The sequence below is a fragment of the Hypanus sabinus genome, chromosome 8, assembly GCF_030144855.1.
Source record: "Hypanus sabinus isolate sHypSab1 chromosome 8, sHypSab1.hap1, whole genome shotgun sequence".
Classification (NCBI taxonomy): domain Eukaryota; kingdom Metazoa; phylum Chordata; class Chondrichthyes; order Myliobatiformes; family Dasyatidae; genus Hypanus; species Hypanus sabinus.
The window spans coordinates 160,385,839-160,413,772 of NC_082713.1; the positions used below are offsets into that span (position 1 = coordinate 160,385,839).

The following is a 27,934-nucleotide window of genomic DNA, read 5'->3' on the forward strand; positions in this document are numbered from 1 at the left end:
CATCTCCTTCACTAGCTGCAGTCTCTGTGGGGTAAGTATTCTGGTTAGGTAGGGTGCTCCAGAATTTTAACCAGCAATCACAATCCTTCTCTGACAGCTATGCCCTTCAGGTCACAGTCATCTTGGTCACTAGAGGCACTACCGAGGTTTACTTAGCGATGGTCATTGACGTCTTCAAGCAGATTCTATAAAGTGACCCCGCAACTTAAGGATCAGGCTTGAAGTAGTGGTCAACATGAAGGAGCATTAACGTATCAATGGAAGAAACTAGTAGACAGATTCCTTTATCCCCACTTTGACCTGATGTCCCAAGTCTTTCACAAGATGCGGTGTTGACAAGATAGACTTCCTGGCTCTCCTGACGATTATACTGCTCCCACTGGTGGATTGTGCTCTTAGTGAGGGGGACATGCCCAGAAAGGTGAGGGGGTAACGTAGGTTGTTGCTGATGGGTATAATTCTGCAATTTGGTATTTGCATAATTAGTCAGTAGAAGAGCCATTCCAGTTTTAGCACATCCCCAAATGTCAGTGAGGAGGACTTTGCAGAGTTGTCTTGGCTGGAAACCAAGTGTCTAGGCCTTTAGTGGGAAGACTGAAAGTCACTTTTTTTTCCAAAAGATAAATGTACTAAGTAAGTAACATTCATAATGCCTGAATAGTTTGAATAATTAAAAAATTGCCATGTGTTACTCCTAACCATACAGTTCCTCAAGAAGGCATTAAGTCCTTATTCATTTTCTTAGGATTTGGCTCAAAATATATCATATTCATCATAAAATCTAGTCTAATTTCTCTAGTGGAGAAGCATTTATTTAATATATTGGGGATCAATTAATGACCTAAAGTAACAAAAAGACCATCTCCAAACCAGAATGATATTAGAAAAAGTAATTGATTTGAAAGTTAAAACTTAATGATAGGCTATCTTTTCAATGCATCATATTTCATATTTTTTACACTTTTCTTACAACATTGGTGATTATTCAGCATCATGTCTCTGCTGGCTTTACAGAGCATGTCTACCTAATCACTTACCAAACCCTTAGTCAATAATTCCATTGTACACCTTAGTGAAAATTAAAATGCAAATGAGTTGTTGACTCATGTGAAAGCTTCTCCCTTTTCCAATGCCACTCATTATACTCTCTATTTATTCTTGGCCTCTCTGTCTTTACAATCTACAAGCTTGTGGTGGACTCAATTTGTCTTTGGGCTACTTCCATTTAAAGACTTTTATAGAAATAGTTTTCAGTTAAGAAGAACCAGCTGCCTGATAGAGAAAGCATCTGGGTCTCATTTGCCTCATGATCAATTGACCTGAACATTGGGTAGTTTAACAACAGGTTAATGCAGATTTTAGCCTGTGATGATCCACTGAAAACTCCAGCCTTGTTTTTTAGCCAACTTCATATGGACTGGCATGAATATAGGTGTATAAATTAAGCTGAGGTTAATAATCTTCTCCATAGTCTTGTCTTATTTTAATTTTTGTAATTTTTGAAACTGTGATGGCAGGCCTGATCTTACTTTTCTGGATTCAACCTAATTCACCATTTTCTATGCCTATTCCAAGACTTTGAATAGAAATGTTTTAACATAGAGAAATAATATATAAGGACATGGTGTTAATGGTGATTGAATAATTTTCTAATACATACCATGGCTGCTGCCATGTGGATGTTATGACAGTAATTCTTAGGTCATGTTTGTGAGGTTACCTTCAAGCTACACAATAATCTCAAGCACTGCCTTGCTTCTGTGACCACCTGCTCTAATGTCGGAATTGGCGCTTTAAATTGTGAAGTCTCTTTTCATGCAGGTTTGTTTTCAGATGGAGGAGTGTGTGGGTGGTAGGTGGTTGGTGTCTGTGCCCATGGATTGGGTGATGGCAGAGAATTTGCCACACATAGAGAATTTGCCACACATCTCCAATGTCCAACAAGGTACTATTCCACTAACCTTGAAGAAGGTAATCACAGAACCATCACGGAGAAATTCCCTTCACTGGCAAATTTATCTGTGGCGTTCCAACTCTAACAAACTCTTTCAGTCAATGTAGGGTTATGTTACCACACTCTAGTTAAGTTCTGCCCCTGCAATCAGCCTGCCCCACTTTCAAGTTGCATTTTTGCAGTAGAAAATCATTTAAGTGATGTCATCCATGCATTGTGTATTGGCTGAGGGCTCTCTGCACATCCAATATTAGTATTTGTGTGTATGCAGGAGTATGCCACATTATCGTCATACAGTATGCGGCAATGGATGCACAGAATTCGGTTTTCAATCCAATTCTACAATGTAGTGCATAAAGTAGTTGAAGTGCACATTAGAATTGATTGGACCTGGAGTTGTTGCTTTATGCTCTTCTCTCCAAAGTGATTTGTTTTTTTTCTGTGAGTTTTTGTTTGATGAAATAAACTCTTAATTAAATGGACATAGCTCTTATAATGTTTACAATAATTTCCTCAATTTGTGCCAAAGTTTGTCAGATTATTTGTCAAATACTGATTTGCATTTGCAACAAAGCACTGTAACAGATTTGTCACAATTCGGAGGCCTTCTTACCAAGTATTACCCAAAGCTTCTTAGTGAATGCACTATATTTATCTTCTGACCTTCTTTACAATTCTGTATTATTTTTTTCCAGTGTCCTTTTAATGTGACACAGCCAAGCTGTGGCTTTTTGGGAATGCCTGTCCAAGTCAACAATGATAGGTGCTGCCCACAGTGGGAGTGTCCATGTGAGTAATGGCTTTGGATGTCTTCTGCTCCTTATTAGGCAATGTTTTTACAGAAAACCTTATCACTCACACCAGGATGCAAAAGGGGGAAAAGCACAAATATAAAACAAGTATATTTGTTTCTGAAATTGGAAAGCTAAAAATCTGCAGATGCTGGAAATCTGAAATAAAACAAAGAAAATGCTGGGGTAGCATCTGCAGAGAGAGAGAGAAATGAAGGTGATGTTTCGGATAGAAGACCTTCTATCAGATCATTAGGACATTACTTCTTACTGTTCTTGTGTGTTGGTTTGATTATCTGTTCCAGTTTTAATTCAGTTTATTGGAGTGTAGTGTCATTGATTCTAAATGTACAGGTGTAGGACTCTTTGAGTCCCAGTGCTGTCAGTTGGTTTTGCCACTGCACAATCTGTGGAGTCCAGTCTTGCTGAGATTCCCAGCGTTGCATTATGGAATTCCCTTTTGTACCCTGCATCAGGTTAGATCTGCCATAGTGAGCAAAGAGAACATTGTTTTTCATTGGAGAAACTGTTAATTTTATTTATGATAATTTAACATTGATTTAATGTGTTGAATCATTAAGTTAGCTCTTGCCATTATAAAGAAGAGTAATTTTAATTATCATTTATTTTTGATTTTAATAATGCCTGAATTTCAGACATTTAACAACACCTTTGACTGAAGCCAGAACTCTACCTCCATCACTGCCTTTCTGTATTACAATACAGAATACTTAGCCCATCAAGTCCACACTGTCTCTCACGAGAGCAAGGCCACTCCACTTTCCTCATTTCCCTTTTCACCTCCCAACTAGTTCTCTCACACATTTCCGTCAACTCATTTTTGGTTATTTTACCAGTCACTTACACTAAGTAGTCACACACGTCGCCAGTTAATCTACCAGCACCTCGGTTGGGATGTGGGATCAGCCAGCAGAAACCTGGCAGATGACACAAACTCAACTCAGCAAAGTTATGATTGAACCCTGGTCACTGATACTGAGCTGAGGCAGTAGTGCTAACTGCTGTGATGTGGGCCTCTATACTGTGTCATTTTGGTAAGCCACATGACAACAGTGTAAAAAGAGACCTAATGTAATAAATCTCCTTCTCCTTTTTATCTCTTTCCTAGCCTGGAAAATGTGAACCACAGGTCCCCAATTATGTTTACAATTGTCCCATGCAAACACAATATTACATCCTACAGTTCTGTGCAAAAGTCCTAGGCACATACAGTATATATAGTCTTCTACTTAGTCAGTAGAAGTCTTAGGGTGCCTAAGACTTTTGCACAGCAATGTATTGTTAACATGAAGAGTGAGATTGTAAATCTGGCAAGAGCAAAAATGTTGGGAACAGTAAGGGTGGATGTTCGCGGGAGGGGTGTGGGACAGGTGGCAGAGAAAGAATGCTGGGGGGAGGGTTTGCAGACACACACCAGCTCTGAGACACCAGGCAAGGTCACTTGCTTCCAAACAACTGGTTTATCGTTCATAACAGAATGTGCCTCTGGTGCTTCCTGCTAACCTCCCCTCTCCCTTTCCCTTCTCACAACCATGATTCGGCTCTCCGTGCTCCCCTTCCCACTCTCAGTCCACAATAGGGACTCAGGTTTATCATCACTCATTTGTGTCATGAAAGCTTTTTTGTGGCAGCAGTATGGTGCAATACATAAAATTACTTAAGTACTGTGCAATAGTCATAGGCACCCTAGTTATATATGGTATATGTGCCTAAGACTTTTGCGCAGTACTGTTTATTTTATAACTTTTAAAAATTTAAAGTAATTACTTTATTAAAAATTACCTTGCCAGGTCGCTGCTCAGTATTCTCTGACCTACACATCATCACATTCGATGGCAATGATGTTGGAGTTTATGATGCTGCAGCCTACGTACTGACTCTGTTACCACAAGAAACTATTGTTGCCCATGTTGAACAGTGTCCAACCCGCGAGGTAATTAATGACTTTTCTAAAACTAGAATCGAACATGGCAAAGAAATTTAGAACTTACATTAAAAAAACAATGCTTTAATTTAAATTATCAACCATCATCAGAGTTCCTAAAATTGTATGTTAATAATCATTAGTGTTATTAAGTGCATCTTTGTAGCTGTTAAGTGAATGGGCAAAAATTTAGCATTTGGAGTAGAAAGTGAGGAAATGTGAGGGTATCACCAAGAAAAAGAACAGAATATTGTTTGTGGAAAGAGCCTACAGAATATTGCTGTACACAAGGAATCCTTGTATTGGAGTACAGAATGTTTGCAGACACGACAAATCATGAAGGAGTCCAATAGAAAATTAGCCAATTTTGATTGGAGGTGGAGTGCAAAAACCCTTAGGGAAATCTTGTTACAACTGGTATGACCACAGCTGATCTCCTGATTTAAAATTCTACACAGAACTGTAGAAGCTAAGATGCTATTTTTGCATTGGAAGATCATAGGAAGTTCACTGGATTGTTTCTTGGGATGAAGACATTGTTGTATGAAGAAAAATTGACCAGGTTGGGCTTTTATTCATTAGAATTTAGAAAGACCTATATTCACTGTAGTTCAGGACAAAGAGAGATACTTTGCTAAATAATCAAATGGCTAGATAAGAAGATGCTGAAAAGATGTTTTTCCTCGTGGAGGAATCGAGAATGATAAGCCCTTTTTTTCAAAATAAGGAATCATCCATTGAAATGAGAAGGAAGAGTTTCTTCACACTGAATGTCATGAATTATTTTGCATCTCAGAGAACTGTGGAGGCTGAATCATTGAGTACATGCAATAAGACAGAGAGTTCTGATCAACAGGGGAGTCATAGGTTAACAAGGTAGAAAATACCAGAATTCCACACTTCAAGCAGCATCCATGGAAGGAGAAACCTGTTAACATATTGGTCAGGGATACTTAATGATTATGGAAGGCTGGCAAGAAAGTAGAGCTGAGCGATAGATTGGTTCAGTCGTCATCCTTTTCGATGTTAGAGCAGTCTTATGATGTCATATGACCTACTGCTCTTTATAATTTATATATTCTTGTTTGAAATTAATTACTAAGACATTGTTTTAACATAATATATAAAAATAAAAACTATTCACTGATTGTTGAGATATTGAAATGTTTCTGAAATAAATTTTTATTATTTACAGAGTGCAAATTCTATAAGGCGTCCTGTAAGTAAATGAGAATTATTATAACTAAATTTGGATATGGCTCACTTCACATTGTTAGCAACGTAGGATATTTATTTTTGTAATTTTGTTCACCCAATCTCATTGTTTTTGCCATTAAGGTGCCGGGAGGAAACTCTGGATTATGCTTTAAAAAGCTGAACATAACCTCACGTAACCACAGAGTTCTCATTGATAGACTTGACAGGCTGGTGAGTGTGAAACTAACAAAGTTTAAGTATTTTTGCTAATGACTTTTGCATTAATTTCATTAATTTACTGTTATTACTAATAATTTACAGATGCAAAACAAATATTATCTAGATACCAATGAATCAGAATCGGGTTTAATATCATTGGCATACGTTGTGAAATTTGTTGCAATTTCCATCCGAGCTGCTCGCATGAGTTGCCTTTTCAAAGGCATCCCAGAAACAATAACCCATAGAAATAATAAACTAACTTTTCTTTGCCATTCTTGTGATGTCTGATGGTTTCATGATTTTTTAAATTTATTTCACAAAATTCACTTTCCCAGCTTTGGGGAAAATGGTTCATAAGTTAATCCATCATAAAATATGATACCCTTGACAAAACAGAACTACACTCAGGAAGCATTAGTATTTTCCTTTTGCCGCAAAAGCTGGCCAAAATATTGGCCTTCCAGATCTATTTGGTGCAGGGAACTATTCCCATTCCTGAATGGATTCATTGGGCAGTTCTGCTTTCTAGTGTAGGGGCATTGAAATTTGTTAAGAAGTTGGTTGGGAAGGAAGAAGGCTGAGGAAAATAATGTTTACTCTCAACAAAATATTGGTTGGGTAAAGGCTGGAGAACTATATTGTATGCTTCACTTTAGGAAAGATGTATAGGGTTTGGAAAGAGTGTAGAAGAAATTTACTGGAAAGATTTGCCACAAGGAGAACTTTAGAAACTGGAATTATTCTCCTTGGACCCGAGGAACCTGTAAGCAAATCTAATATTGTTAGCGTATAAGTAGGGTGCCATGGTTGCTTGGCAGTTAGTGCTACGCTATTACAGCTTGGGGCATTGGAGTTCTGAGTTCAATCTTGGCATCCCCTGTAAGGAGTCTGTACGTCCTCCCATGGAATGCATGAGGTTTCCCCGCCAGTCGAAAGGCATAGTGGTTAGTAGGTTAATTGGTCGATGTAAATCAGGTTAGGCTTAAGTTGGAGGGTTGCTGGGCGGTGTGGATCAAAAGGCCAGAGCGGCCTATTTCACGCTGTGTCTCTAAATAAATAAACAAATGGGTTTTTGGAATCTTGAAAGATAGAGACTGGATATATAGAGAAAAATGGCTCCTATTGGTATAGAGGACAAGAACTAGGAGAAATAGAATGAAGGGATTGGCAAAAGAACCAAATATGACATTGGATTATTTTCTGAAGGTAGGTAGGAGATGAATTGTGAATTGTGGAGGTAGATAGCATGCAGTAGATTTCTTGAATTGAACTGTTATGAATTTGATGAGCTGAACTGTTGTATTTCATAGACACAAGATCCTGAATATACTGGAAATCTTTTGCAATGCACACACACAATGTTCTGGATAAACTCAACAATAAACTGGGCAGTATCTACAGAGGGGAATAAATAACTGATGTTTTGAGCTGAGACCCGGCATCAGGACTGGAAAGGGAGGGGCAGAAGCAAGAATAAGAAGATGGGGAAAGGGAGTTGATAGGTGATAGATGAGGAGGAAGGTGGATGGATGGAAACCACTCTTCCGACTTCTCCTTCATCTTTCATGCTGTAAATCATTCCTGGGAAACAACTTGGAAAGAAGGTGACTGAGTGTGGCCAGGATGTGGGTCTTGGTGTGACAGGGGAGCAAGAAATTGCAGAGGAACTGCAGGTAGGAAAGAAAATAACTGAGATATGACAGGGACTCACTCTCAAAGACTCTGCATCTCAAGTTCCCAATATTTGTTGCTTATTTATTATTATTTATTTTCTCTTTTGTTTTTGTACAGTTTGTTGTCTTTTGCACATTGGTTGTTTGTCCAGCCAGTTGGTTGTGGTCTTTCAGTGATTCTATTGTTCCTTTGAATTTCCTGTGAATTGTCTGCAAGAGAAAGAATCCCAGGGTAGTACACGAACTTTGAATGAGGAGTTGGAGGAGGGCAAGGAGTACAAAGTAGAATCATGCCATCTGATAGCAAAATATTTCACTTTGTCTGAAACTGTGGAGTTTTTGACATTACACAGTCTTTGTCTAGGCATTGCAGGTGAAATAAGATAATAAATTTTATGCATTTTTATGAATTTTCTATAAATGTTAAACTTCAAGAGTTGGATATCTTCACTACTGAATTATGCCCAATTATTATAGTTAGCATTATTCCTAATGACTCACTTTTAAGAACTCTACAACTCATGTTCTCAGTACTATTTATTTAGTTATATTTCTATTGGCACAGCTTGTCTTCTTTGCAGATTGGTTGTTTCAGTCTTTGTGTGATGTTTTCCGTTGATTCTTTTGTACTTTGTTTTATTGTGAATACCTTCAAGGAAATCCATCTCAGAGTTGCATCTGGTGACAGTAGGTACGGGTAATAAATTTACTTTGAAATTTGAAAGCAAGTTATTAAAAAAGAGCAAAGAGAAACTGCAGCAATTGTTTGTGGCTGACTGAGAAATGTCCCATCAAGGTGAGATGCACTGAAAAAGGTCCTGTCAGAGAGAGGTACACTGAAAAAGGTTCCATCAGGGTGGGGTGCACTGAGAAAGGTCCCGTCAGGATGAGGTGCACTGAGAAAGGTCCTGTCAGAGAGAGGTGCACTGAGAAAGGCCCCATCAGGGTGAGGTGCACTGAGAAAGGTCCCATCAGGGTGGGGTGCATTGAGAAAGGTCCTGTCAGAGAGAGGTACACTGAGAAAGGTCCCGTCAGGATGAGGTGCACTGAGAAAGGTCCCATCAGGGTGGGGTGCATTGAGAAAGGTCCTGTCAGAGAGAGGTGCACTGAGAAAGGTCCCATCAGGGTGGGGTGCATTGAGAAAGGTCCTGTCAGAGAGAGGTGCACTGAGAAAGGTCCCATCAGGGTGGGGTGCATTGAGAAAGGTCCTGTCAGAGAGAGGTGCACTGAGAAAGGCCCCATCAGGGTGAGGTGCATTGAGAAAGGTCCTGTCAGAGAGAGGTACACTGAGAAAGGTCCCGTCAGGATGAGGTGCACTGAGAAAGGTCCCATCAGGGTGGGGTGCATTGAGAAAGGTCCCGTCAGGATGAGGTGCACTGAGAAAGGTCCTGTCAGAGAGAGGTGCACTGAGAAAGGCCCCATCAGGGTGAGGTGCACTGAGAAAGGTCCCATCAGGGTGGAGTTCATTGAGAAAGGTCCTGTCAGAGAGAGGTGCACTGAGAAAGGTCCCATCAGGGTGGGGTGCATTGAGAAAGGTCCTGTCAGAGAGAGGTGCACTGAGAAAGGCCCCATCAGGGTGAGGTGCATTGAGAAAGGTCCTGTCAGAGAGAGGTACACTGAGAAAGGTCCCGTCAGGATGAGGTGCACTGAGAAAGGTCCCATCAGGGTGAGGTGCATTGAGAAAGGTCCTGTCAGAGAGAGGTGCACTGAGAAAGGTCCCGTCAGGATGAGGTGCACTGAGAAAGGTCCTGTCAGGGTGAGGTGCACTGAGAAAGGTCCCATCAGGGTGGGGTGCATTGAGAAAGGTCCTGTCAGAGAGAGGTGCACTGAGAAAGGTCCCGTCAGGATGAGGTGCACTGAGAAAGGTCCTGTCAGAGAGAGGTGCACTGAGAAAGGCCCCATCAGGGTGAGGTGCACTGAGAAAGGTCCCATCAGGGTGGAGTTCATTGAGAAAGGTCCTGTCACAGAGAGGTGCACTGAGAAAGGTCCCGTCAAGGTAAGGTGCACTGAGGAAGGTCCCGTCAGGGCAAGATGCACTGAGAAAGGTCCCATCAGGGTAAGGTGCACTGAGAAAGGTCCTGTCCCAGAGAGAGGTGCACTGAGAAAGGTCCCATCAGGGTAAGTTGCACTGAGAAATGTCCCATCAGAGAGAGGTGCACTGAGAAAGGTCCCATCAGGGTAAGGTGCACTGAGAAATGTCCCGTCAGAGAGAGGTGCACTGAGAAAGGACCCGTCAGAGAGAGGTGCACTGAGAAATGTCCCGTCAGAGAGAGGTGCACTGAGAAAGGTCCCGTCAGAGAGAGGTGCACTGAGAAAGGTCCCGTCAGAGAGAGGTGCACTGAGAAAGATACCGTCATTGTGAGGTGAGCTGAGGAAGGCCCCGTTGGTGTGAAGTGAATCTAAGAAAACAAGCAACCGGAGAGTTGAGGACTGAAAAGGAAGATAATTGATGGGAGCTACGGAGAAAGGAGGTGATTGTAGAGCAGCTTAGCTGGGAAATTAGGTTAAATAGAACAGTGATAACTGCAAAAATTGGCAAAGGTAAAGGATGGTGTGAAATGGGAGGTTAGCAAATGGGAGAGGAAGTGGTTGAGAAGGGAATGACTAGAAAAAGAGGTGTTCAGGAGATTAGAATAGAAAAAGAACAGGAAAAACAATAAGAAGAAGCAGAACAATTAGACAATTTGGAGTTTACAATGGGGAAGGTGACTGAGAGGAGGAAACAAAGGAAGTGGGCAGGAGTGTAATTTTAAAATGCATTCGGAAGGAAGGTGAACAGTGAGGATGACCAGGATCTGCAGGACTGCAATTAAACTGAGAAAAGTTTGACACAACAAAGTAAACATCTTTGAGTCTTGGATTTTACCATAAGCCAATCAAAGGTATAAAAATCTGCAATCTCTGCCAGTTTTTAAGCACTTGTGGGTTAGGTTTGAAGAGTTCCATACAGATTCCTAGTGGGCCTAGTGGAAGATTTCCTAGTCAGCAAAAAATTCATAATGTTCCTAATTGAGTTTATTTAGCTTAATTTAGAGATACAGCGCTGTAACAGGCCCTTCTATCCCAACAAGCCCATTACACCCATGTGAGCAATTAACCTACTGACTAATACGTCTTTGTGGGAGAAAACCGGAGCATCCGGAGGAAACGCACCAGGAGAACATACCAACTCTTTACAGAGAGCGGCAGGAATTGAACCAGGTTTGCTGGTGCTGCAAAGTGTCACACTAACTGCTATGCAATAATGTGCTATTAATTTTGAAAATTAATTATTGTGACTTCTGTTAGCTTACCTATCTGTAGACTAAAAGGAGAGGGCAAGATGGCATTGCAGCTTAAATACATCTATTGCAATCTTTTTGTATTGGTTAATCAAAATGCATTATTCAATTCAGATTTTACAAAGTTTTTGTTGTGTTTATTTTATTTACAGACAACAGTAAACTCCAGACCTGCTCGCCTCCCCTTCACAAAATTGGGTTTCCACATACAGGACACTGGAGCCATGTACCTGATTGGAACCCCAGCCGGTGTGATCATTCAGTGGTATCGCAGCACAGGCGTCATTGTGTTGGAATTTGGTTTGCCTTCCAACAGAACCATCAGAACTAAAGGTTTATGTGGTGAGTGTCACCATAGACGCAAGGCCTAAAGATTCTTAAAGGGACAAAAAGACAGTAAGTTGGAACAATGCAGGAGACTAGCACAGATGGCAAAGGAGGTGGGTGGTGTGGGCACAAGATTTATTCCCATGGAGCAGGAGATCAGAGGTTAGGCATCTCATGGGACGTTATCAAAGTTCTAAGTAAATTTTATTATCAAAGTACATACATGTCACCATATACAACCCTGAAATTCATTTTCTTATGGGCATACTCAACAAACCTATAGACTAATAACTATAACATGATCAAAGAAAGACCACCCAACTAGGGCGTTCAACCAGAGTGTAGAAGACAACAAAACTGTGCCAACACACATATAGATAACTATCAATAAAAGCAAGAACATGAAATGAAGAGTCCTTGAAAGTGAGTCCATTAGTTGGAAACGTTTCAATAATGGGGCAAGTAAAGTTGCTCAGAAGAAGGATGTCCTTAGGGGCATCTCAAAGAAATGGACATACCTGTCTGCTTTCCCTAGTGACATCAGTCTGCTATACTATTAGTACTATAGTTGCATCAGTCAAAACCTATGCCATATATTAAGGTTAAAAAAAAACTAAATGCAACTCCCAGTTTAAGATGATTGTGCTTAATAATTTCAATTTTGTAGTATATAGTTTCATCATTCATACAGCATATACACCATGCAAAACGTTCAGAAACGTGTCTTGAGCGCATGTGAACTAGATTCAGATAAAAGTTAGTGTCAGTGACTTAAAAGCTTGACACTGTACATGGTACTCTAGCCAGTTTAAATGGACATAAAAGCTTCTGATTTAAATTTGTGCTGCTCAGCATTTTAAGAATAACTGAAAAGAAGGAATTAGAAGGTTACTGCATTTTCTAAAGAAAAAAATCACGCTACAGTAATAAAGACACATCTGAGTCTCAGGGTTGTAAGTGGTGACATTTATCTACTATGGTAATAAATTTACTTTAAATTGTGAACTAAAATGGCGGAGTAATCAAAATCATAAATTGTTCTTGTATCAAAGAGCATATTGTCTATGGATCAATTTAACTGTCAACATTGAAATTACTATTGCTGTACTTATTGTACAATGTTCAAGTTTACAAATTAAATAGAGGAACATAGGAAAATGGGAACAGGAGTAGGACACTTGGCCCCTCAGGCATAACCCATCATTCAATATGACCTGCCCCAGGCCTTAGAATATAGAACATTCGAGCACAGTACAGGCCCTTCTGTCCATGGTGTTGTGATGACCTTAGAACCTACTCTAAGATCAGTCAAACCCTTCACTTCTACATAGTTCTCCATTTTTCTATCATCTGCATGCTATATGCCATCTGCTCTTTTGTACCAGTTCCCAATAACCTTCACTTCCCTGATCTTTCAGAATATTATCTGCTTCTTCTTTAAATATCCCAAATGATCCAGCCTCCACAACACATAGGAGTAGAGAATTCCAGAGATTCACCACGTATGTGAGAAGTCCCTACGTGTCCTCATCTTGTAACTACATCCTCATGTCAGCAATTCTCTCATTAATGGCAACGTCTCCTGGATTGGAGGATCCTGGATGGTTCAATGTGATCACATCTCATTTTCCTAAATGATACAAATCCAATTTCTTTAACCACTCATGGTAAGACAATCCTCATATTCCGGGAATTAATCTCTTTTGTCTTTGCTCCAATGGCAGTATTTTCTTTCTTATATGAGGGACCCAAGATACGTGCAGTACTCCACTGTAATAAAAGCAACTCTTTTGTTTTGAAGCATGGTTCAGCTAGAAATGATCAAGGAACAATTACGTATTTTAAAGAGTCATATTATCTAAATGGGAGAATATGTAATAATATAATTCTAACTGTTTTTGGAAGGGTGTGTGGAGAGTAAAAATATATCAGTATATGCAGATTATGACAAAGGAGCAGACTCATTTCCACTCACCCTTTTGTCATACACCATTATCTCACCACTTTCTCTTAAAGACTTTGACAATTTGGCAACTTTGGTTGTGTCCATACTGACAACTCTCTAACATTTATGGAAGGGCTCATACTTCACAAATGGTAAGGCCATTTTCACTCAGAGGGAATCCCAGTCAGAGTATTGCTGTCTTTAATGATTCTGCAATACAAGTACGATCCAGTGAATTTCTCTGGATTTTGACAGGAGGAGGAACCTTTGATAGATTTTATCTGAGCTGAGAGGTTCGTGATATTGAATAAAACATTCATAACTAACACATTGGTTGCATTCAGAAAGTCATGGAGCCATAGAAGAGTACAGCATAGAAACTGGTCCTTCAGCCCATCTAGTCCATGCCAACACCATTTAGACTACCTACTCCCATTGACCTGCACAGAGACCATAGCCCTCCATACCCCTACTATCCATGTACCTGCTCAATCTTTGTTTAAACATTGAAAATCGAGCTCGCATGTACCACTTGTGCTGGCAGCTCATTCCACACCTTTACTGAGTGAGGAAGATTCCTCTCGTGTTCCCCTTAAACTTTTCACCCCTTACCCTTAACCCATGACCTCTGGTTGTAGTCCCACCCAATCTCAGTGGAAAAGAGTCTGCACTTACCCTATCTGTACCGCAGCACAGATTAGCAATCATAACCTGTGACTTTCTGGTCTTAACGTATAGAATATGCACAGCATTGGATAGTATCTGAACTGCCAAATATAAAACTGCATAAATTTATGATTATAAATAATTATAAAGTAATATTTATTAGTTTATAACTCTGTCATAAACCATATTCTTTAAACATTCATTGGGAAATAGTGGTTTCTGCAAACAAAACCATGGCGATGTGTGGAGGTGGGATGTCATCTTGAATGAACTGGCCATTATAAAGTAACCATGTAAAGTAATATTAACGTAAACACCATGAGCCAATCAATGACTGTTTGCTCCAGGTTGCTGCAATGGTAGCCCAGCTGATGATCTCAAGCTGCCGAATGGGACCATTGTGACAGAAGTGGAAAACATAGGACTTTTTCTTGAGAGCTGGATGGTTGAGACATCTGGACTGGAGAGAGATTGTTTTCGTTGTCGAAAACAGAACTGCACCACTGGTAACTGTACTGCTTGCTTTGAAATGTTGAATCAAAATCCTTGGACCCTATGCCATCAGCACGTAAGTGGAGAAAATCTCCATCCATTCTTGAATTATAAATTGTTCCAGTTCTTGTGTACCAGAAATATGTGGAGTTGTACTCGTGTATAGATGAAAAGTTAACAGTTGTTTTCTTTTTCACTGCCCCTTTATGGTTTGAATTTATTTAATTTTGTGAAGTGGAGAGGATTGAGCAACATGATTTAATGTAGAAGATCGAATTAAATGGTTTCGGCAATAATCTTTGCAGAATGAAAATGCACCAGAAATCAGTTCTATAAATCCTGAGGCAATTCAGTAGTTTTCAATCATCTTTGCATTCTTGAACACTTTACAATATCCATTTACAGTTCGAAATTGCTTGAGTAGGTAATTCTAATGTCATTTATTTTCTAGGAACCCTAGCTTCTGATGTTATAGTACAATGGCAAAGTAATTCCATGAAAATCAAAAGAAAAAGCTGGAAACACTCAGCAAACATGTCGGGCAGTATTTATTGGAAAGGATAGCACTTTTCAGGCCATAGGTCCTCCGATCTTTGTCAATGTTCTGAAACATTACTCTTCCTTTTTTCCAGAAATGGCGCTTGATCTGTTGAGTGTGTTTCCTATGTTTTCAATCTCCTGAGATTTTCTTTCGATTTTCATGAAAATTGATTCTGTGATTAGTAATATTCTATATTTATAAACTAAATTGAAATGAAATATAATTACTTGGAGGAACATTCATTGTTGGTCTATCGGATCAGAAAGTTTTGGATAAGAAGGTTCCATTAAGTTCTTGTTCATGTCTGTCTTGTTCACGTTAAGGTCACCCCAGAAATATTCTGTGAACTCTGGATTAGAGATTTTCACTATGTGACACATCAGTGTGATGCTCTGGCATTATATGCAGCTGCTTGTAATAAATACAATGTCTGTATTCCGTGGAGAACTCCAGAATTTTGTCGTAAGTATTTATGTGTACTGACTATTTTTACCATTATTTTAACCATCATGAAACTATAGTGATTAATTCTTCATTCTGCTTGGGCAGCATTAGTTTATTCAACAAATCTTCTTAGATTTACATACAAAATGAAAATGAAGAAAATGTTAGAGTGGAGCTTTTTTTCTTGCTATTTTATAATTATTTTGAATCCTAATAATAGTAAAAACTTAGGAATGCGCTAAGATGGTAGCACAATATTAATACGCAGCAGCCTCTCTGGACTCTGGATTCGGGGATTGCCAAACGTCATGTGGATTTTCTGGTGTAGTCTGTTTTGTCGTGTTCTTCTGTGATATCATTCTTGAGGAACGTTATCTCAGTTTTTAACTGCATTGCATTTGTGTTTTCTAAATGACAATAAACCGAAACTGAACTGAACTTTTTGCAGTTTTACTGAAATTAAGTGAACGTATATGATGTAAGATTTAATTAAGACCCATTAATCCAATAATCATATGAAAAGTACTTAAGAGATAGCAAATTACTCCAGTCTGCAACCCTGTTTCGCCTTTTCTGATATAATTCTGTTTTCCTGGTATCAACTCTTAGGTTGGCTTTCTCTCCAGCTGACTTCATATGTATTTCAAAGTTTCATTTGTTATCAAAGTATGTATGCAGTATATGACTCTTAGGTTCATCTTCTCTAAATAGCCACAAAACAAGAAATACTATGGAAGTCATTCAAAGAAAAGTATCAACTCCCCGCACAAAAAAATTGTGCAAACAGCAACATCAAATCCACCCCCCCCCAACTCAGAAAAACAAATTGTGCAAACGGCAAGAACATCAAACCCCAAAACCATCCCCACCCTGCACAAACAAAAGCTAACAAATATTTTCTGTACTCTGACTGGAAGTGAAAGAAAGATTGCTTAATTTAAAGAAATGCCGAAAGCCTTTCAACATAACCCACCACATTGTCTCCCAGTGGATACCTGCACTCAGGTGAAGCAAGAATTTTATTGCAGTTTCCAAGCAAGATTTCATTGTCTGAATGTTTCCTGTTCAGACGTTCCCGGAATATCAAATTACTCATCCTTGCTTTACTCTTCTATTGGATTAAAGTATTCAAGTGTTATTTGAGCTCATTGTAACTGTAAATGAAGCTATGCATCTTGTTGTGATATAAGCAGCAATATAACACAAAATAAGTACATTGTTATAGCACATGGCATTTTGCTGAAACTTTTACAATAAAAAATCACAAGTATAATTTTGATTGAATTATAATTGTGTAGAATTTTAAAAGATATTTTAAAAGGACTTATCTTAATAGTATGCATTTGAAGTTGGTTTTGATAAACAGCATCACATAGTATTTTGAATTATAAAATCTTCTTAAAGGAAAATGTCTAATTTTAATTTGATTGCTTCAAGGTTACACTTTTAAAATTATATTCTTACATTAACTGGTTGCATCACTGTCTGATATGAGGGGAGGGGCGGGGCTACTGCACATGATCAAAATAAGCTGCAGAGAATTGTAAACATAGTCAGCTCCATCATGGGCACTAGCCTCTGTAGTATTCAGGACATCTTCAAAGAGTGATGCCTCAAAAAGGCGGCATCCATCATTATGGACCCCCATCACCCAGGACATGCTCTGTGCTCATTGCTACCATCAGGAAGGAAGCACACACTCAATGAATCAGGAACAGCTTCTTCCCCTCTGCCATCCGGTTTCTGAATGGACAGTGAAACCATGAACACTATGGGCACTACTTCAACACATTTTAATTCTTAAAAAAATTCTCTATTTATTTAATTTAACCATTTTATATATGTATAATTCACAATTTTTTTCTTTTCCTCTATTATTATATGTTGCATTGTACTGTTACCTCAAAGACAACAAATTTCACGACATATGCCAGTGATATCAAACCTGACTCTAATTCTAATGGATTCCACTTTTGTGCCTACAGCACTTAGCTGCCCTATTGGCATGGAATACCAACCTTGTGTGCCAGCTTGCGAAAGCAAAATGTGTCAGAATAAGGACTTCTATTTGGAACATGACCCCACCTGTTCATTTATCAGCGAGAGCTGTGTCTGCCCACGAGGGACTGTGCTGCACCAACCAGATTCCAACTATTGTGTTTCAGAAGAAAAATGTGGTTTGTATTGTCTAAAAATACTTTGCAAATGAAAATGATCCATCTGTATCCTAAGCTCATCAGTTAGGATTTGAGCTAATCTCCTAATCAGCAATTATCTCCCATTTAATTTATTTTAATACAGTAATGAATTTAGTGTGTATCATGACATTATTCACAGACCCCTTGTCTAGAATACAGGTGAATTACAAGAACGTGAATGCCTTTGTCTGTGTAAACATGACTGGTATACTTTGAACAAATTAGTGCACTTAAGTTCAAAGTAAATTTTATTATCAAAGTACATATATATTTTCGTATATGATCCTGAGGTTCACCATCTTGTGTGCATACTTATCAAATCTATAGAATAGTAACTATAACAGGATCAATGAAAGATCAACCAGAGTGCAGAAGACAACACTGTGCAAATGCAAATATCAATAAATAGCAATAAATAACGAGAACTTGAGAAAAAGTGTCCTTGAAAGTGAGATTGTTTGTTGTGAGAACATTTCAATGATGAAGCAAGTGAAGTTGAGTGTAGGTTTCCTGAAGGTTTAGGAGTGAAAGGGGAAAACTCCACACAATTTCACTTGCTCAAAGTGAAAAATAAGCTCCTAAATTAACATATTAATTAAATTCAAAATAAATATAAAGTATTATAATCTGAGATCTGAGCATCATGTGATCTGAGCTTAAATGTTGAGTTTAACTAATTAAGTCACTTTTTTTTTCCAGCCTGTACAGACAATGAAGGACGACCACGGTCGGCAGGTGAGACCTGGAATGGATCTCATAAAGGGTGCTGTATGTACAAGTGCTTGGAAAATAGTACCATCATTGCTATAGAACCTGAATGTAGTGAAGTCTCATCACCAATCTGTGAAAGAGAAGGAGAGATAATTATTGACGTCATTGAAGAGGGAGCATGTTGTCCAAAGAAGATTTGTGGTATGCGTTACTTAGTTTTGTGTAAAATAGTTTGCTTTTGGAAAACTAAATATCAAGTATGAAACATTGGAAGAGTTTTATCTACTTATATTTCTTCAGAATGCAATCTGACCATATGTGAAAGTGATGCGCCAACGTGTGAAAATGGAGACAAATTGCTGATAGGCTACAGTGCCACCTCTTGTTGTCCTGAGTACCGATGTGGTAAGTCTACTCAAATTTAAAATGCAGATTAACGTTTGAGAAATATAGGAAATCATTTCCACATTGCAAGAAGAATAAATCTAACAATTGTGGATTAGGGCCTATTTGAAAGCCTTGCCTGAGATTTCTTCTATTAAAGCCAATGGAATAAAGAAAAGAGTTAGATAAGCTCTTAAACAATCAAAAGTGATTCTGCAGATGCTGGATATTTTGAGCAATACACCAGACATCTGTTGATCAATCTGGAATCATAAGCCATGTATGACAGGAAGCATCCCCTGGTGAAGGTCCATATACGTATGTTTAAAAGCATCGAATAAATACAAGGAGTAATTTTTCTAGACACATTTCTAGAGTATGTACCTGTTATTGAGTAAAGTAATGGGTTAAACAGGAACTATATAGCCACATGCAAAAACTTGGTTTTACAAAATTGCCATAGTTTTCATTATTTTCTTAATTGAATACATTTATTTAAGTAGATTGGAACTTAAAAAGCTATTTCTTGCTGTTTTCAATATATACTATAGTGTTGTTAATTTTAATGTTGAAATATAGAATGCGATCCTCTGGCATGCCCAACCAGTTCACCACCCGCATGCAGGGAGGACCAGTTTCTTGTTGAGGTGCGAACAGGCGATTCTTGCTGTTTCCAGTTTCAGTGTGGTGAGTTAATGTTGTTCCAGTTAGTTGTTCTTGCACTAGAAGCCTGGTTTATAAAGGGTAGCCTCCATGTGTGGACATAATTATGTTGCGAAATGCTGTATCCACATTATGTGAATCAGATGACTCACCATGGGATTATAACCCATCTCCAGCTTGATGGATTGTGTGTTAGAAACCTATCATACTTCATAGTCCACTTTGAAAGGCAAAAATGCTTTAGGCCTCCCATGCATTGATAATATTGGCAATGTACAGGGGAAATGTTATTGTTATCTAGTATTTTATCCCTTGTTGAGTTATTTTATTTATTTATTGAGCTACAGCACGAATAGGCCCTTCCAACCCTTCAAGCAGCGCCGATCAGTATCCCCTGATTTAAACCTAGCCAGGACTATTTACAATGACCAATTAACCTACCAACTGGTACGTCTTTCGACTGTGGGAGGAAACCCATGCAGTCATTGGGAGAATGTACAGACTCCTTCCAGACAGAGCAGGAATTGAACCGAGGTCACTGGTACTGTAAAGCACTGTGCTGACCACTATACTACCTCACCATTGAGTTCTGTCAGCTGGAATTGTAGATTGTTGTAGAAAAATTCTTTTCTCTTGTGTTTTTAACTAAGGGACTTTAAAAAAAAAATTACATTATTCTATCTGACTAATCTCTTAACTAATAAAACATACCACAAAAATATTTTTTTCTAATATTGGTTTGATGCACCTTTTTGAACTATAGAATCGTCTGGCTTGCATACTTTCTATTTACAAGTCACAGTGAAATTCTCCACCGGTTAAGGTTTTTTTTTGTCGTTCACAATAAAAGGCATAAATAAAAACAAAGTCCTAGAAAAACTCAGCACATTAGGCAGTGTCTGTGGAAAGGGGACCATTTAATATTTCTGGTCCAAAATTTTTCATACGAGGCACTTCTTGTAGGAATTGATTTCCCTGTTACCAAGCATGACATGAAGAAAGTCCGCCTGGAAAGGTGGTCTAATGCACAATTTTTAAAAAGAGCTGTAATTGGTCAGTACAATTAACAATTTTCTTTAGGAATTATTTTGAACTTTACATAAAATGTTCATTCATATTGGGAGGAAATGTCACGGTTATATATTATAGTTAAAGATATCACAGATTGTTTCTTTCATCAGACAGTTGTTTGAAAACATGTCTCCTGTTTGGTAATAGTTGGCTGTTAGTTACCTTACATTATTTTAAGGCTCTTAATGAGGTATTTAATGTAAATTTTAAAACTATCTACTTTTGTAGTGTGCGAGTCATGCATTGACCCAATTCCTACCTGCAACGAAGGAGATATTCTTGCAATAGATCTCAATACTGTGGATCGTTGCTGTCCACTCTACCATTGTGGTGAGTGAAATGTCTGCTTGCTATGTAATGTTCTGTTGCTGTTTTGGACATTACAGGATGGTAATTCAATCTTAATAACTTCCTGAAGGAAAAAAATAGCTTGCCATCTTGGCAAGACTCTTCCTTGAAATGTATTAAAAGGTTTAAAGCCATTTTCTGCTGATTTTCTTTCTCAACATTATCATTGTTCAGAATTGTATTACAGGTTTCCCCCGCTATCCGAAGGTAGAGCGTTCCTATGAAACCGTTTGTAATCCAAAATGTGGTAAATCGAAGAAGCAATTATCATTAATTTATATGGGAAAAATTTTAGAGCGTTCCCAGACCCAAAAAATAACCTTCTAAATCATACCAAATAACACAAACATATAGTAAAAGCAGGAATGATATGATAAGTATACACCCTATATAAAGTAGAAATATTGTAGGTACGGTGTAGTTTCACTTATCACTATTGGGAAGACAGCGAGCCAAAATCAATTTGGAGAAAAAAAATCGGCACGTACACGCATGCGCAAACAATTGCCCCCACAAGGTTTCTTGGTCATTGTAGTCTTTCTCGGGGTAAACACACATATAAAGCGGGTGTCTTTTTTTGTAAGAGCGAAAATCATCTTTGGTTAGTGAAAACAGGTACTAATGCAGGTCTTTCGTAACACAGAGCTGTCGTAAAGTGAACATCCGAAAGATGGGGACACCTGTACGCAATCAGGTTGTGCACTTGTAACAAAGGGTAATGATTAACAGAATGAAATCTTCTTCTGGTGTCTGCTTTTCTATGTTGCAGCACTGAAGACTTGTGGGAACAAGGTTGGATTATGAAGTTCCAAAATACATGGGGGAAGCAATTTGTTTTATTGAAGCTGTGGGATTTTTAAAAATGTGTATGTTAAGTTGAGAAGGAAGGAAGAGACATTGAGTGAGTGTGATGGTGCCGGACACCATATGATTACAAAGGATTATAAAATCTCATTGCAGCATTCAGTTCCATGAGGTGTTTGTGTTCTGTATGAATCTTCTTCCACCATTCTTCACAGAACGCTATCAGCATCTTTTATTTCCTCTTTCTTCATGTGCTTCTCTAACTAGACTTTATTGAGTTTATACCTTCTGCCTCAGCTTTTCGTTGGATAAAGGGCCATCATTAAGGCTTGTTCGATATGGGCAATGTCATATGATGTTGGTGATCACGGTCTTTCCATAACCATGATGTTTCTTGGCAAATTTTTCTACGGAAGTGGTTTACCATTACCTTCTGCTGGGCAGCGTCTTTACAAGACGGCCATTATCAATGCTCTTTAGAGATTGATTAGAAACTTCTACCATAGGATAATCAATTGTCAAAGATGGCACTGGCCACCTACAGCGACTTTTTGTGGGCAGCTCACAAAATGACTAGATACTCGACTAGGTACATGTTTTCTGAACTGGTATTGCTGCAATTTCCCTTTAAAGCGACCCATCCACAGACCCCTCCGTTAATGGTGTGGCTCCAAGGCACAAAAAAGGATGGGCCCCTGCTTTAAAGAATATACTTTTGAACCATCTGAACAAACTGGTGATTTTATGATCTCTTGGAGGATTCAGTGAACCAGATTCTCAAGAGTGCAGGTGTAGCGGGGCAGCTGTTGCTGAGGGTGGTCACTGTGTCGAGGCCTGGCTGCTCGGCTCCATTGCTCTGTGCAAGTTAAAGCATTGAGCAAATTTTAAATTGCCAAGTTTGAGGGTGGAAGATGAGCAACTGTTCAGCATCGTCTGCCTGCAGTTGACTGGTCTCTCTGTCCCTCTCCGTGCTGCTACCATCAGACGGGTAGTGCAGGAGTCTTGGGTCACCAGGTTGAGGAGCAGTAATTCCTCTGCAGCCACTGGGCTCCTGGATTGGATTCACTCACCTCAGCACTGAACTGGCTCCTCAGCCGTGGGCTCCGCGTGTTCCGAAACTCTGCAATTCCTGTTCTCTGTTATTTGTTTATTTTTTTTACTGTTTGAGTGGCTTGTTCTTTTTCGCACATTTGGATGTGTGGCGATCTTTGTGTGTGGCTTTTCGTGGATTCAGCTCTTTGTTTGTGGCAAGCGGTTGTATTGATAATAAATCAGTACTTGGAACTTACTAAATAAGTGTTTTAATGGCATGCGGGTAAATATTATAACATCATGTTTTTTTTTTTAATTTCATTTTATCCTGTAGTTTAAAGGGAAACTAATACATACCATTTGAACTGAATAGTCTGTAATGCTTTCCCTTTCCAATTCAAATATTTTAATAAATTTCATTATTTCTTATTTCCTCCTTAACTGCAGTCTGTGATGAAAATCTGTGCCCCCCTCCTGACAAGACCTGTGCAGCCGGAATGAAACTAGTGAAGAGAAGCGTTTCAGGAGTCTGCTGTCCTGGCTGGGAGTGTGGTAACGACGAAATGAATTATTTATAACCTAATTATTTTAGGTCAAAACTTGCTGTTAATTACTCTCTTGTTTTACAGACTGCACCTGTGAAAACACTACCAGAGAGACATGTAAAGTGGTACGTTGTGAATTAGCATATTGCAATCTAGTCTGTCATCGGAACGAGCCTATTAAGAACATAAAAGATTGACTCCAAAGTACCTCTTTGATAGGACTAGATTTAGATTTAAAAGGATGTTTGAGGCCCTCTGTTGGTCAGGGTTGTCCATGGGATTCGCAAGCCAGGGCAGTACCATATGGAGAGCAAGCTGTTGTCCTTGCAGCAGGCTCGCCCCCTCCATGCAGCTGATAAATCCAAAGGAACAGCAGAGAACGAAACAGTCTGGCACCAGTGGCATCGCAAGAGTTACTACTCAGCGCTAAACTCAACGTAGCACAGCCTTAAGGACTCCAGCTCAGGATTCACTTCCGAAGCCTTCCCCATGAGTGGGTATGGCCCCAAGGCAACGGAGGTTTGAGATCAGAATTTTCCTTCTAGATGAGCTGCCAAACATGGCTGATGAGCTCCATTTGCCCAAAGCAACTAGTTTTACAGCACCGGTAACCTGCCCTTGTCCCTCCTCCTGTCAGTAGAAACAGTTCCGCTGGGCTAACTAGGTAAGCCACACGTGAAGGCCAGGAGCTGGATTTGGTTGTCAGAGATTCTTTGAGATGCATGCCCTTGAAGGCATTTAATAGGCAGGGGGAGCTTATCCTCATTAGCATCCTCCAATAAAAGACCCACATAATTCCTCTCGAATCCTTCAACCTTAATTCTCTATTTGCTTCTACTTTACTTTTGATCCAAACCCCCCTGCCAGGACCCCTCATGTTCAGATGCAACCTGTTTCTGTCATATCGGCCACTTCTGCCCCAGAAGAGACACCAATAGTTCAAATTCAAATCAAATCAAGATTAATTGTCCTTCAACCATACACGAATACCGCATTCCTCTGGGGCCAAGGTGCAAATCATACACAGCACATTCAAGATGGTGAACAAATAAAAACATAATCATGCAAAAAAAAAATTTTAAAAATATATAATCCAAGTCCCTGAGTGATATGTTTCGCAAATTCCCATTCCCAATGCAGTTCCCTCAAGCCTGCCTTTCCATTCAGTATGGTTATGGCTGATCTCTGCTGGCATTAACTCCTCTTTTGTGCTGGTTCCCCAAAACCTTCAGCTCCTTGAACATTCAAACCTTTATTTCAAAGGAAATGGCCACCACCCTGTTCAGGAGCTATAGAATTCCAGAAATTCTGAATCCTCTGAGAGAAGCACTTTCTACAAACCTCTGGTTTAAACGACTAGCTTTAATTTTGTAGCTTTGTCTCCTTGCCTGTGATTCTCAAGTAATTTACTGTCTTGCTGCAAAATCAGGGGGAAGTTCTAGCAGAGGACCCTGGCTTTCAGGATGTCTGTGGCTGTAGTCGTTCCATCTGCAGTAAGTTTCCTATGGTTTACTTGAAATTTAGCAGCTGTTAGATTACTTTCAAGCATCGTCTGCTCTCGCTGGATCACAAATATTATACAGCAATTCTGCCCATCCATTTAAATGGGCCAACATATTGTACAGTACTGTAATACGTTCATTACGAAATTGATTGAAATCCTGCTTTTTGCTTTTAACTTGTTCTTAATTTAGATGTTTGCTGTTTGATCAAAATTGAAGCTGTATGCCACACAGCTTAGTCATAACTTCCCAAACATGCTGCCTGTTTTATCTCCAGTTGATTTTGCATACTATTTAGGAGAAATGTATCTTGGTTGCTGGCACTGATATCCCAGTAAATGTCAGTGGGAGTAGGCAATTTAAATGGTTCACCACAGACTAGATGGGCCAAAGGGCCTGTTTCTGTGCTGTATTTTTCTATGACTATGACTCCCTAAATAAATGTTGTCCAGTTCACATGCATCTTTATTTATTGTCTTACTCTGCTCTGTTACAACAGTCCAGAAATAGGATGCCCCATGGATTTTATACTCTTTGAGTATCAGTGGATGTTCCACTGCTTAATACCATTGCACAAGTGCCAATAGAGACCATTGCTTGTCAATTTCCAAAAGAACTCTCTTAAGTAACTCCCTGTAATGAAATGGGAAGCCTGTGTCCTTAAGAGACAATAGTGTCCAATTACCATCAGAAAGTTAATGTAAACAGTCAAGCTGCTTCTAGTGACTCTAAATGGTGCATGTTCTACACTTCCAGATATACAGTTCCACTGACACTGTAATGAATATCGAGGGCTGAGAAGTTCAACAGTCTGCTATCTGAAAGCTAGATATGCACTTACTGCCTGTTACTGCAGGCGTTTAGAAACATAGAAAACCTACAGCACAATACAGGCCCTTCAGCCCACAATGCTGTGCTGAACATGTACTTACTTTAGAAATTACCTAGGGTTACCCATAGCCCTCTATTTTTCTAAGCTCCATGTACTTATCCAGGAGTATTTTAAAAGACCCTATCGTTTCCACCTCCATCACCGCCACCAGCAGCCCATTCCATGCACTCACCACACTCTGCATTTTTTAAAAAAAAAGTAAGTTACCCCTGACATCTTCTCTGTACCTCTTGCAAGCACCTTAAAACTGTGTTCTCTTGTGCTAGCCATTTCAGCCCTGGGAAAAAGCCTCTGACCATTCACACAATCAATGCCTCTCATCATCTTAAACACCTCTATCAGGTCACCTCTCATCCTCTGTCACTCCGCCGAGTTCACTCAACCTATTCTCATAAGGTATGCTCCCCAATCCAGGCAATGTCCTTGCAAATTTCCTCTGCACCCTTTCTTATAGTTTTCACATCCTTCCTGTAGAAAGGTGACCAGAACTGAGCACAGTACTCCTATACAGCTGTAACATTATCTCTTGGCTCTTAAACTCAATTCCATGATTGATGAAGGCCAATACACCGTATGCCTTCTTAACCATAGAGTCAACCTGTGCAGCAGCTTTGAGTGTCCTATGGACTCGGACCCCAATATCCCTCCGATCCTCCACACTGCCAAGAGTCTTACCATTAATACTATATTCTGTCATCATATTTTACCTACCAAAATGAACCACCTCACACTTATCTGGGTTGAACTGCATCTGCCACTTCTCAGCCCCAGTTTTGCATTCTATCAATGCCCTGCTGTAACCTCTGACAGTCTTCCGCATTATCCACAACAGCCCCAACCTTTGTGTCATCAGCAAGTTTACTAACCCATCTCTCCAATTCCTCATCCAGATCATTTATAAAATTCATGAAGAGCAGGGGTCCCAGAACAGATCCCTGAGAAACGCCACTGATCACCAACCTCCATGCAGAGTATGACGTGTCTATAACCGTTCTTTGCCTTCTGTGGGCAAGCCAATTCCAGATCCACAAAGCAAGGTCTCTTGGATCCCATGACTCCTTACTTTCTCAATAAGTCTTGCATGGGGTACCTTATCAAATGCCTTTTTGAAATCCATATACACTACATATACTTCTCTGCCTTCAACATGTTCAGTCACATCCTCAAAAAATTCAATCAGGTTCATAAGGCACGACCTGCCTTTGACAAAGCCATGCTGCCTATTCCTAACCATATTATGCCTTTCCAAATGTTTATAAGTCCTGCCTCTCAGGATCTTTTCCATCAACTTACCAAGCACTGAGGTAAAACTCACTGGTCTATAATTCCCTGGGCTATCTCTACTCCCTTTCTTGAATAAGGGAACAACATCTGCAACCCTCCAATACTCTGGAACCTCTCCCGTCCCTATCAATGATGATGCATTTAGGGCAGCAATGAAGGTCCTCCATCTCTGATGGGGTTTAGGGCTTCCTTCACCTTAGCAATGGCTTCCACTGGGTTTTCAATACTGTCAGTCATGTAAGACCCAGATGGAGACTCAGGAATACCACAGCATTCAGTTGTAGAAGGATTCTTCGTTGCTGTTTCCATAACAATTTTGTTAGCCCTGAGTGAAGCCCCTGAACCTGGAGGACCAGTGGACCTGAATTTAAATAGTGAGGCCCTCCATTGGTTGGGGGTCAACCGTGGATACTATCTACATGATCTGCAAGCCAGGGTAGTACGATCCACACAGGGTAATATAGTACAGAGAGCAAGCTATTGTCCCTCTCCACACAGCTGATGAATCCAAAGGAACAAAAGAGATCAATACAGTTTGACACAAATGGTGTCACAGGAATTTCCAGCCAGCATTGAGCTCTAAGTAGGACTCCTTTGGGGACTCCAGCTCCAGAATTTTCCTTGGGGTTTACTCCCGAAGTCTTCTCTATGAGTGGGTACAAGCGCCATGCAGCGGAGGTTCCAGATCAGAGTCTTCACTCTCCTAGAAGAGCTGCCAACCATGGCTGATGAGCTCCATCTGTCCAAAGTGACCGGTTTTAAGGCACTAGTAATCCGCCTTTGCCTCTTCTCCTGTCAGTAGAAATGATTTCACCAGGTTCAATAGCTAAGTCATACATGAAGGCGAGAAGCTGGACTTGGTTGTCAGAGGCTATTTGAGACACACACCATTGGGAGTATTTAATAGATAGTGGGAGCTTGTCCCCATTACCAACCTTGGCTATGACAACTTTAAGAAACCAATTAAATAGTACTTGGCTAAAATCCTTAATTTTGGAAAAGATACCAACAACTCAGACTAT

At 39.6% G+C, this 27,934-nt stretch overlaps 1 protein-coding gene across 1 annotated transcript in view; it reads left to right on the forward strand.

The window, feature by feature from the left end:
• Positions 1-27,934, forward strand: part of otogl (otogelin-like) — a 164,528-nt gene that overhangs the window by 117,379 nt on the left and 19,215 nt on the right. Inside the window, exons 38-52 of the mRNA XM_059976457.1 lie at positions 2,650-2,743; positions 4,557-4,699; positions 5,886-5,909; positions 6,029-6,118; positions 11,216-11,405; positions 14,349-14,569; positions 15,358-15,496; positions 17,464-17,655; positions 18,376-18,588; positions 18,688-18,792; positions 19,351-19,458; positions 20,734-20,835; positions 23,137-23,241; positions 23,319-23,359; positions 24,664-24,727. Coding sequence (XP_059832440.1) covers positions 2,650-2,743; positions 4,557-4,699; positions 5,886-5,909; positions 6,029-6,118; positions 11,216-11,405; positions 14,349-14,569; positions 15,358-15,496; positions 17,464-17,655; positions 18,376-18,588; positions 18,688-18,792; positions 19,351-19,458; positions 20,734-20,835; positions 23,137-23,241; positions 23,319-23,359; positions 24,664-24,727 — 1,831 coding nt within the window. The remainder of the gene's footprint in view (positions 1-2,649; positions 2,744-4,556; positions 4,700-5,885; positions 5,910-6,028; positions 6,119-11,215; positions 11,406-14,348; positions 14,570-15,357; positions 15,497-17,463; positions 17,656-18,375; positions 18,589-18,687; positions 18,793-19,350; positions 19,459-20,733; positions 20,836-23,136; positions 23,242-23,318; positions 23,360-24,663; positions 24,728-27,934) is intronic.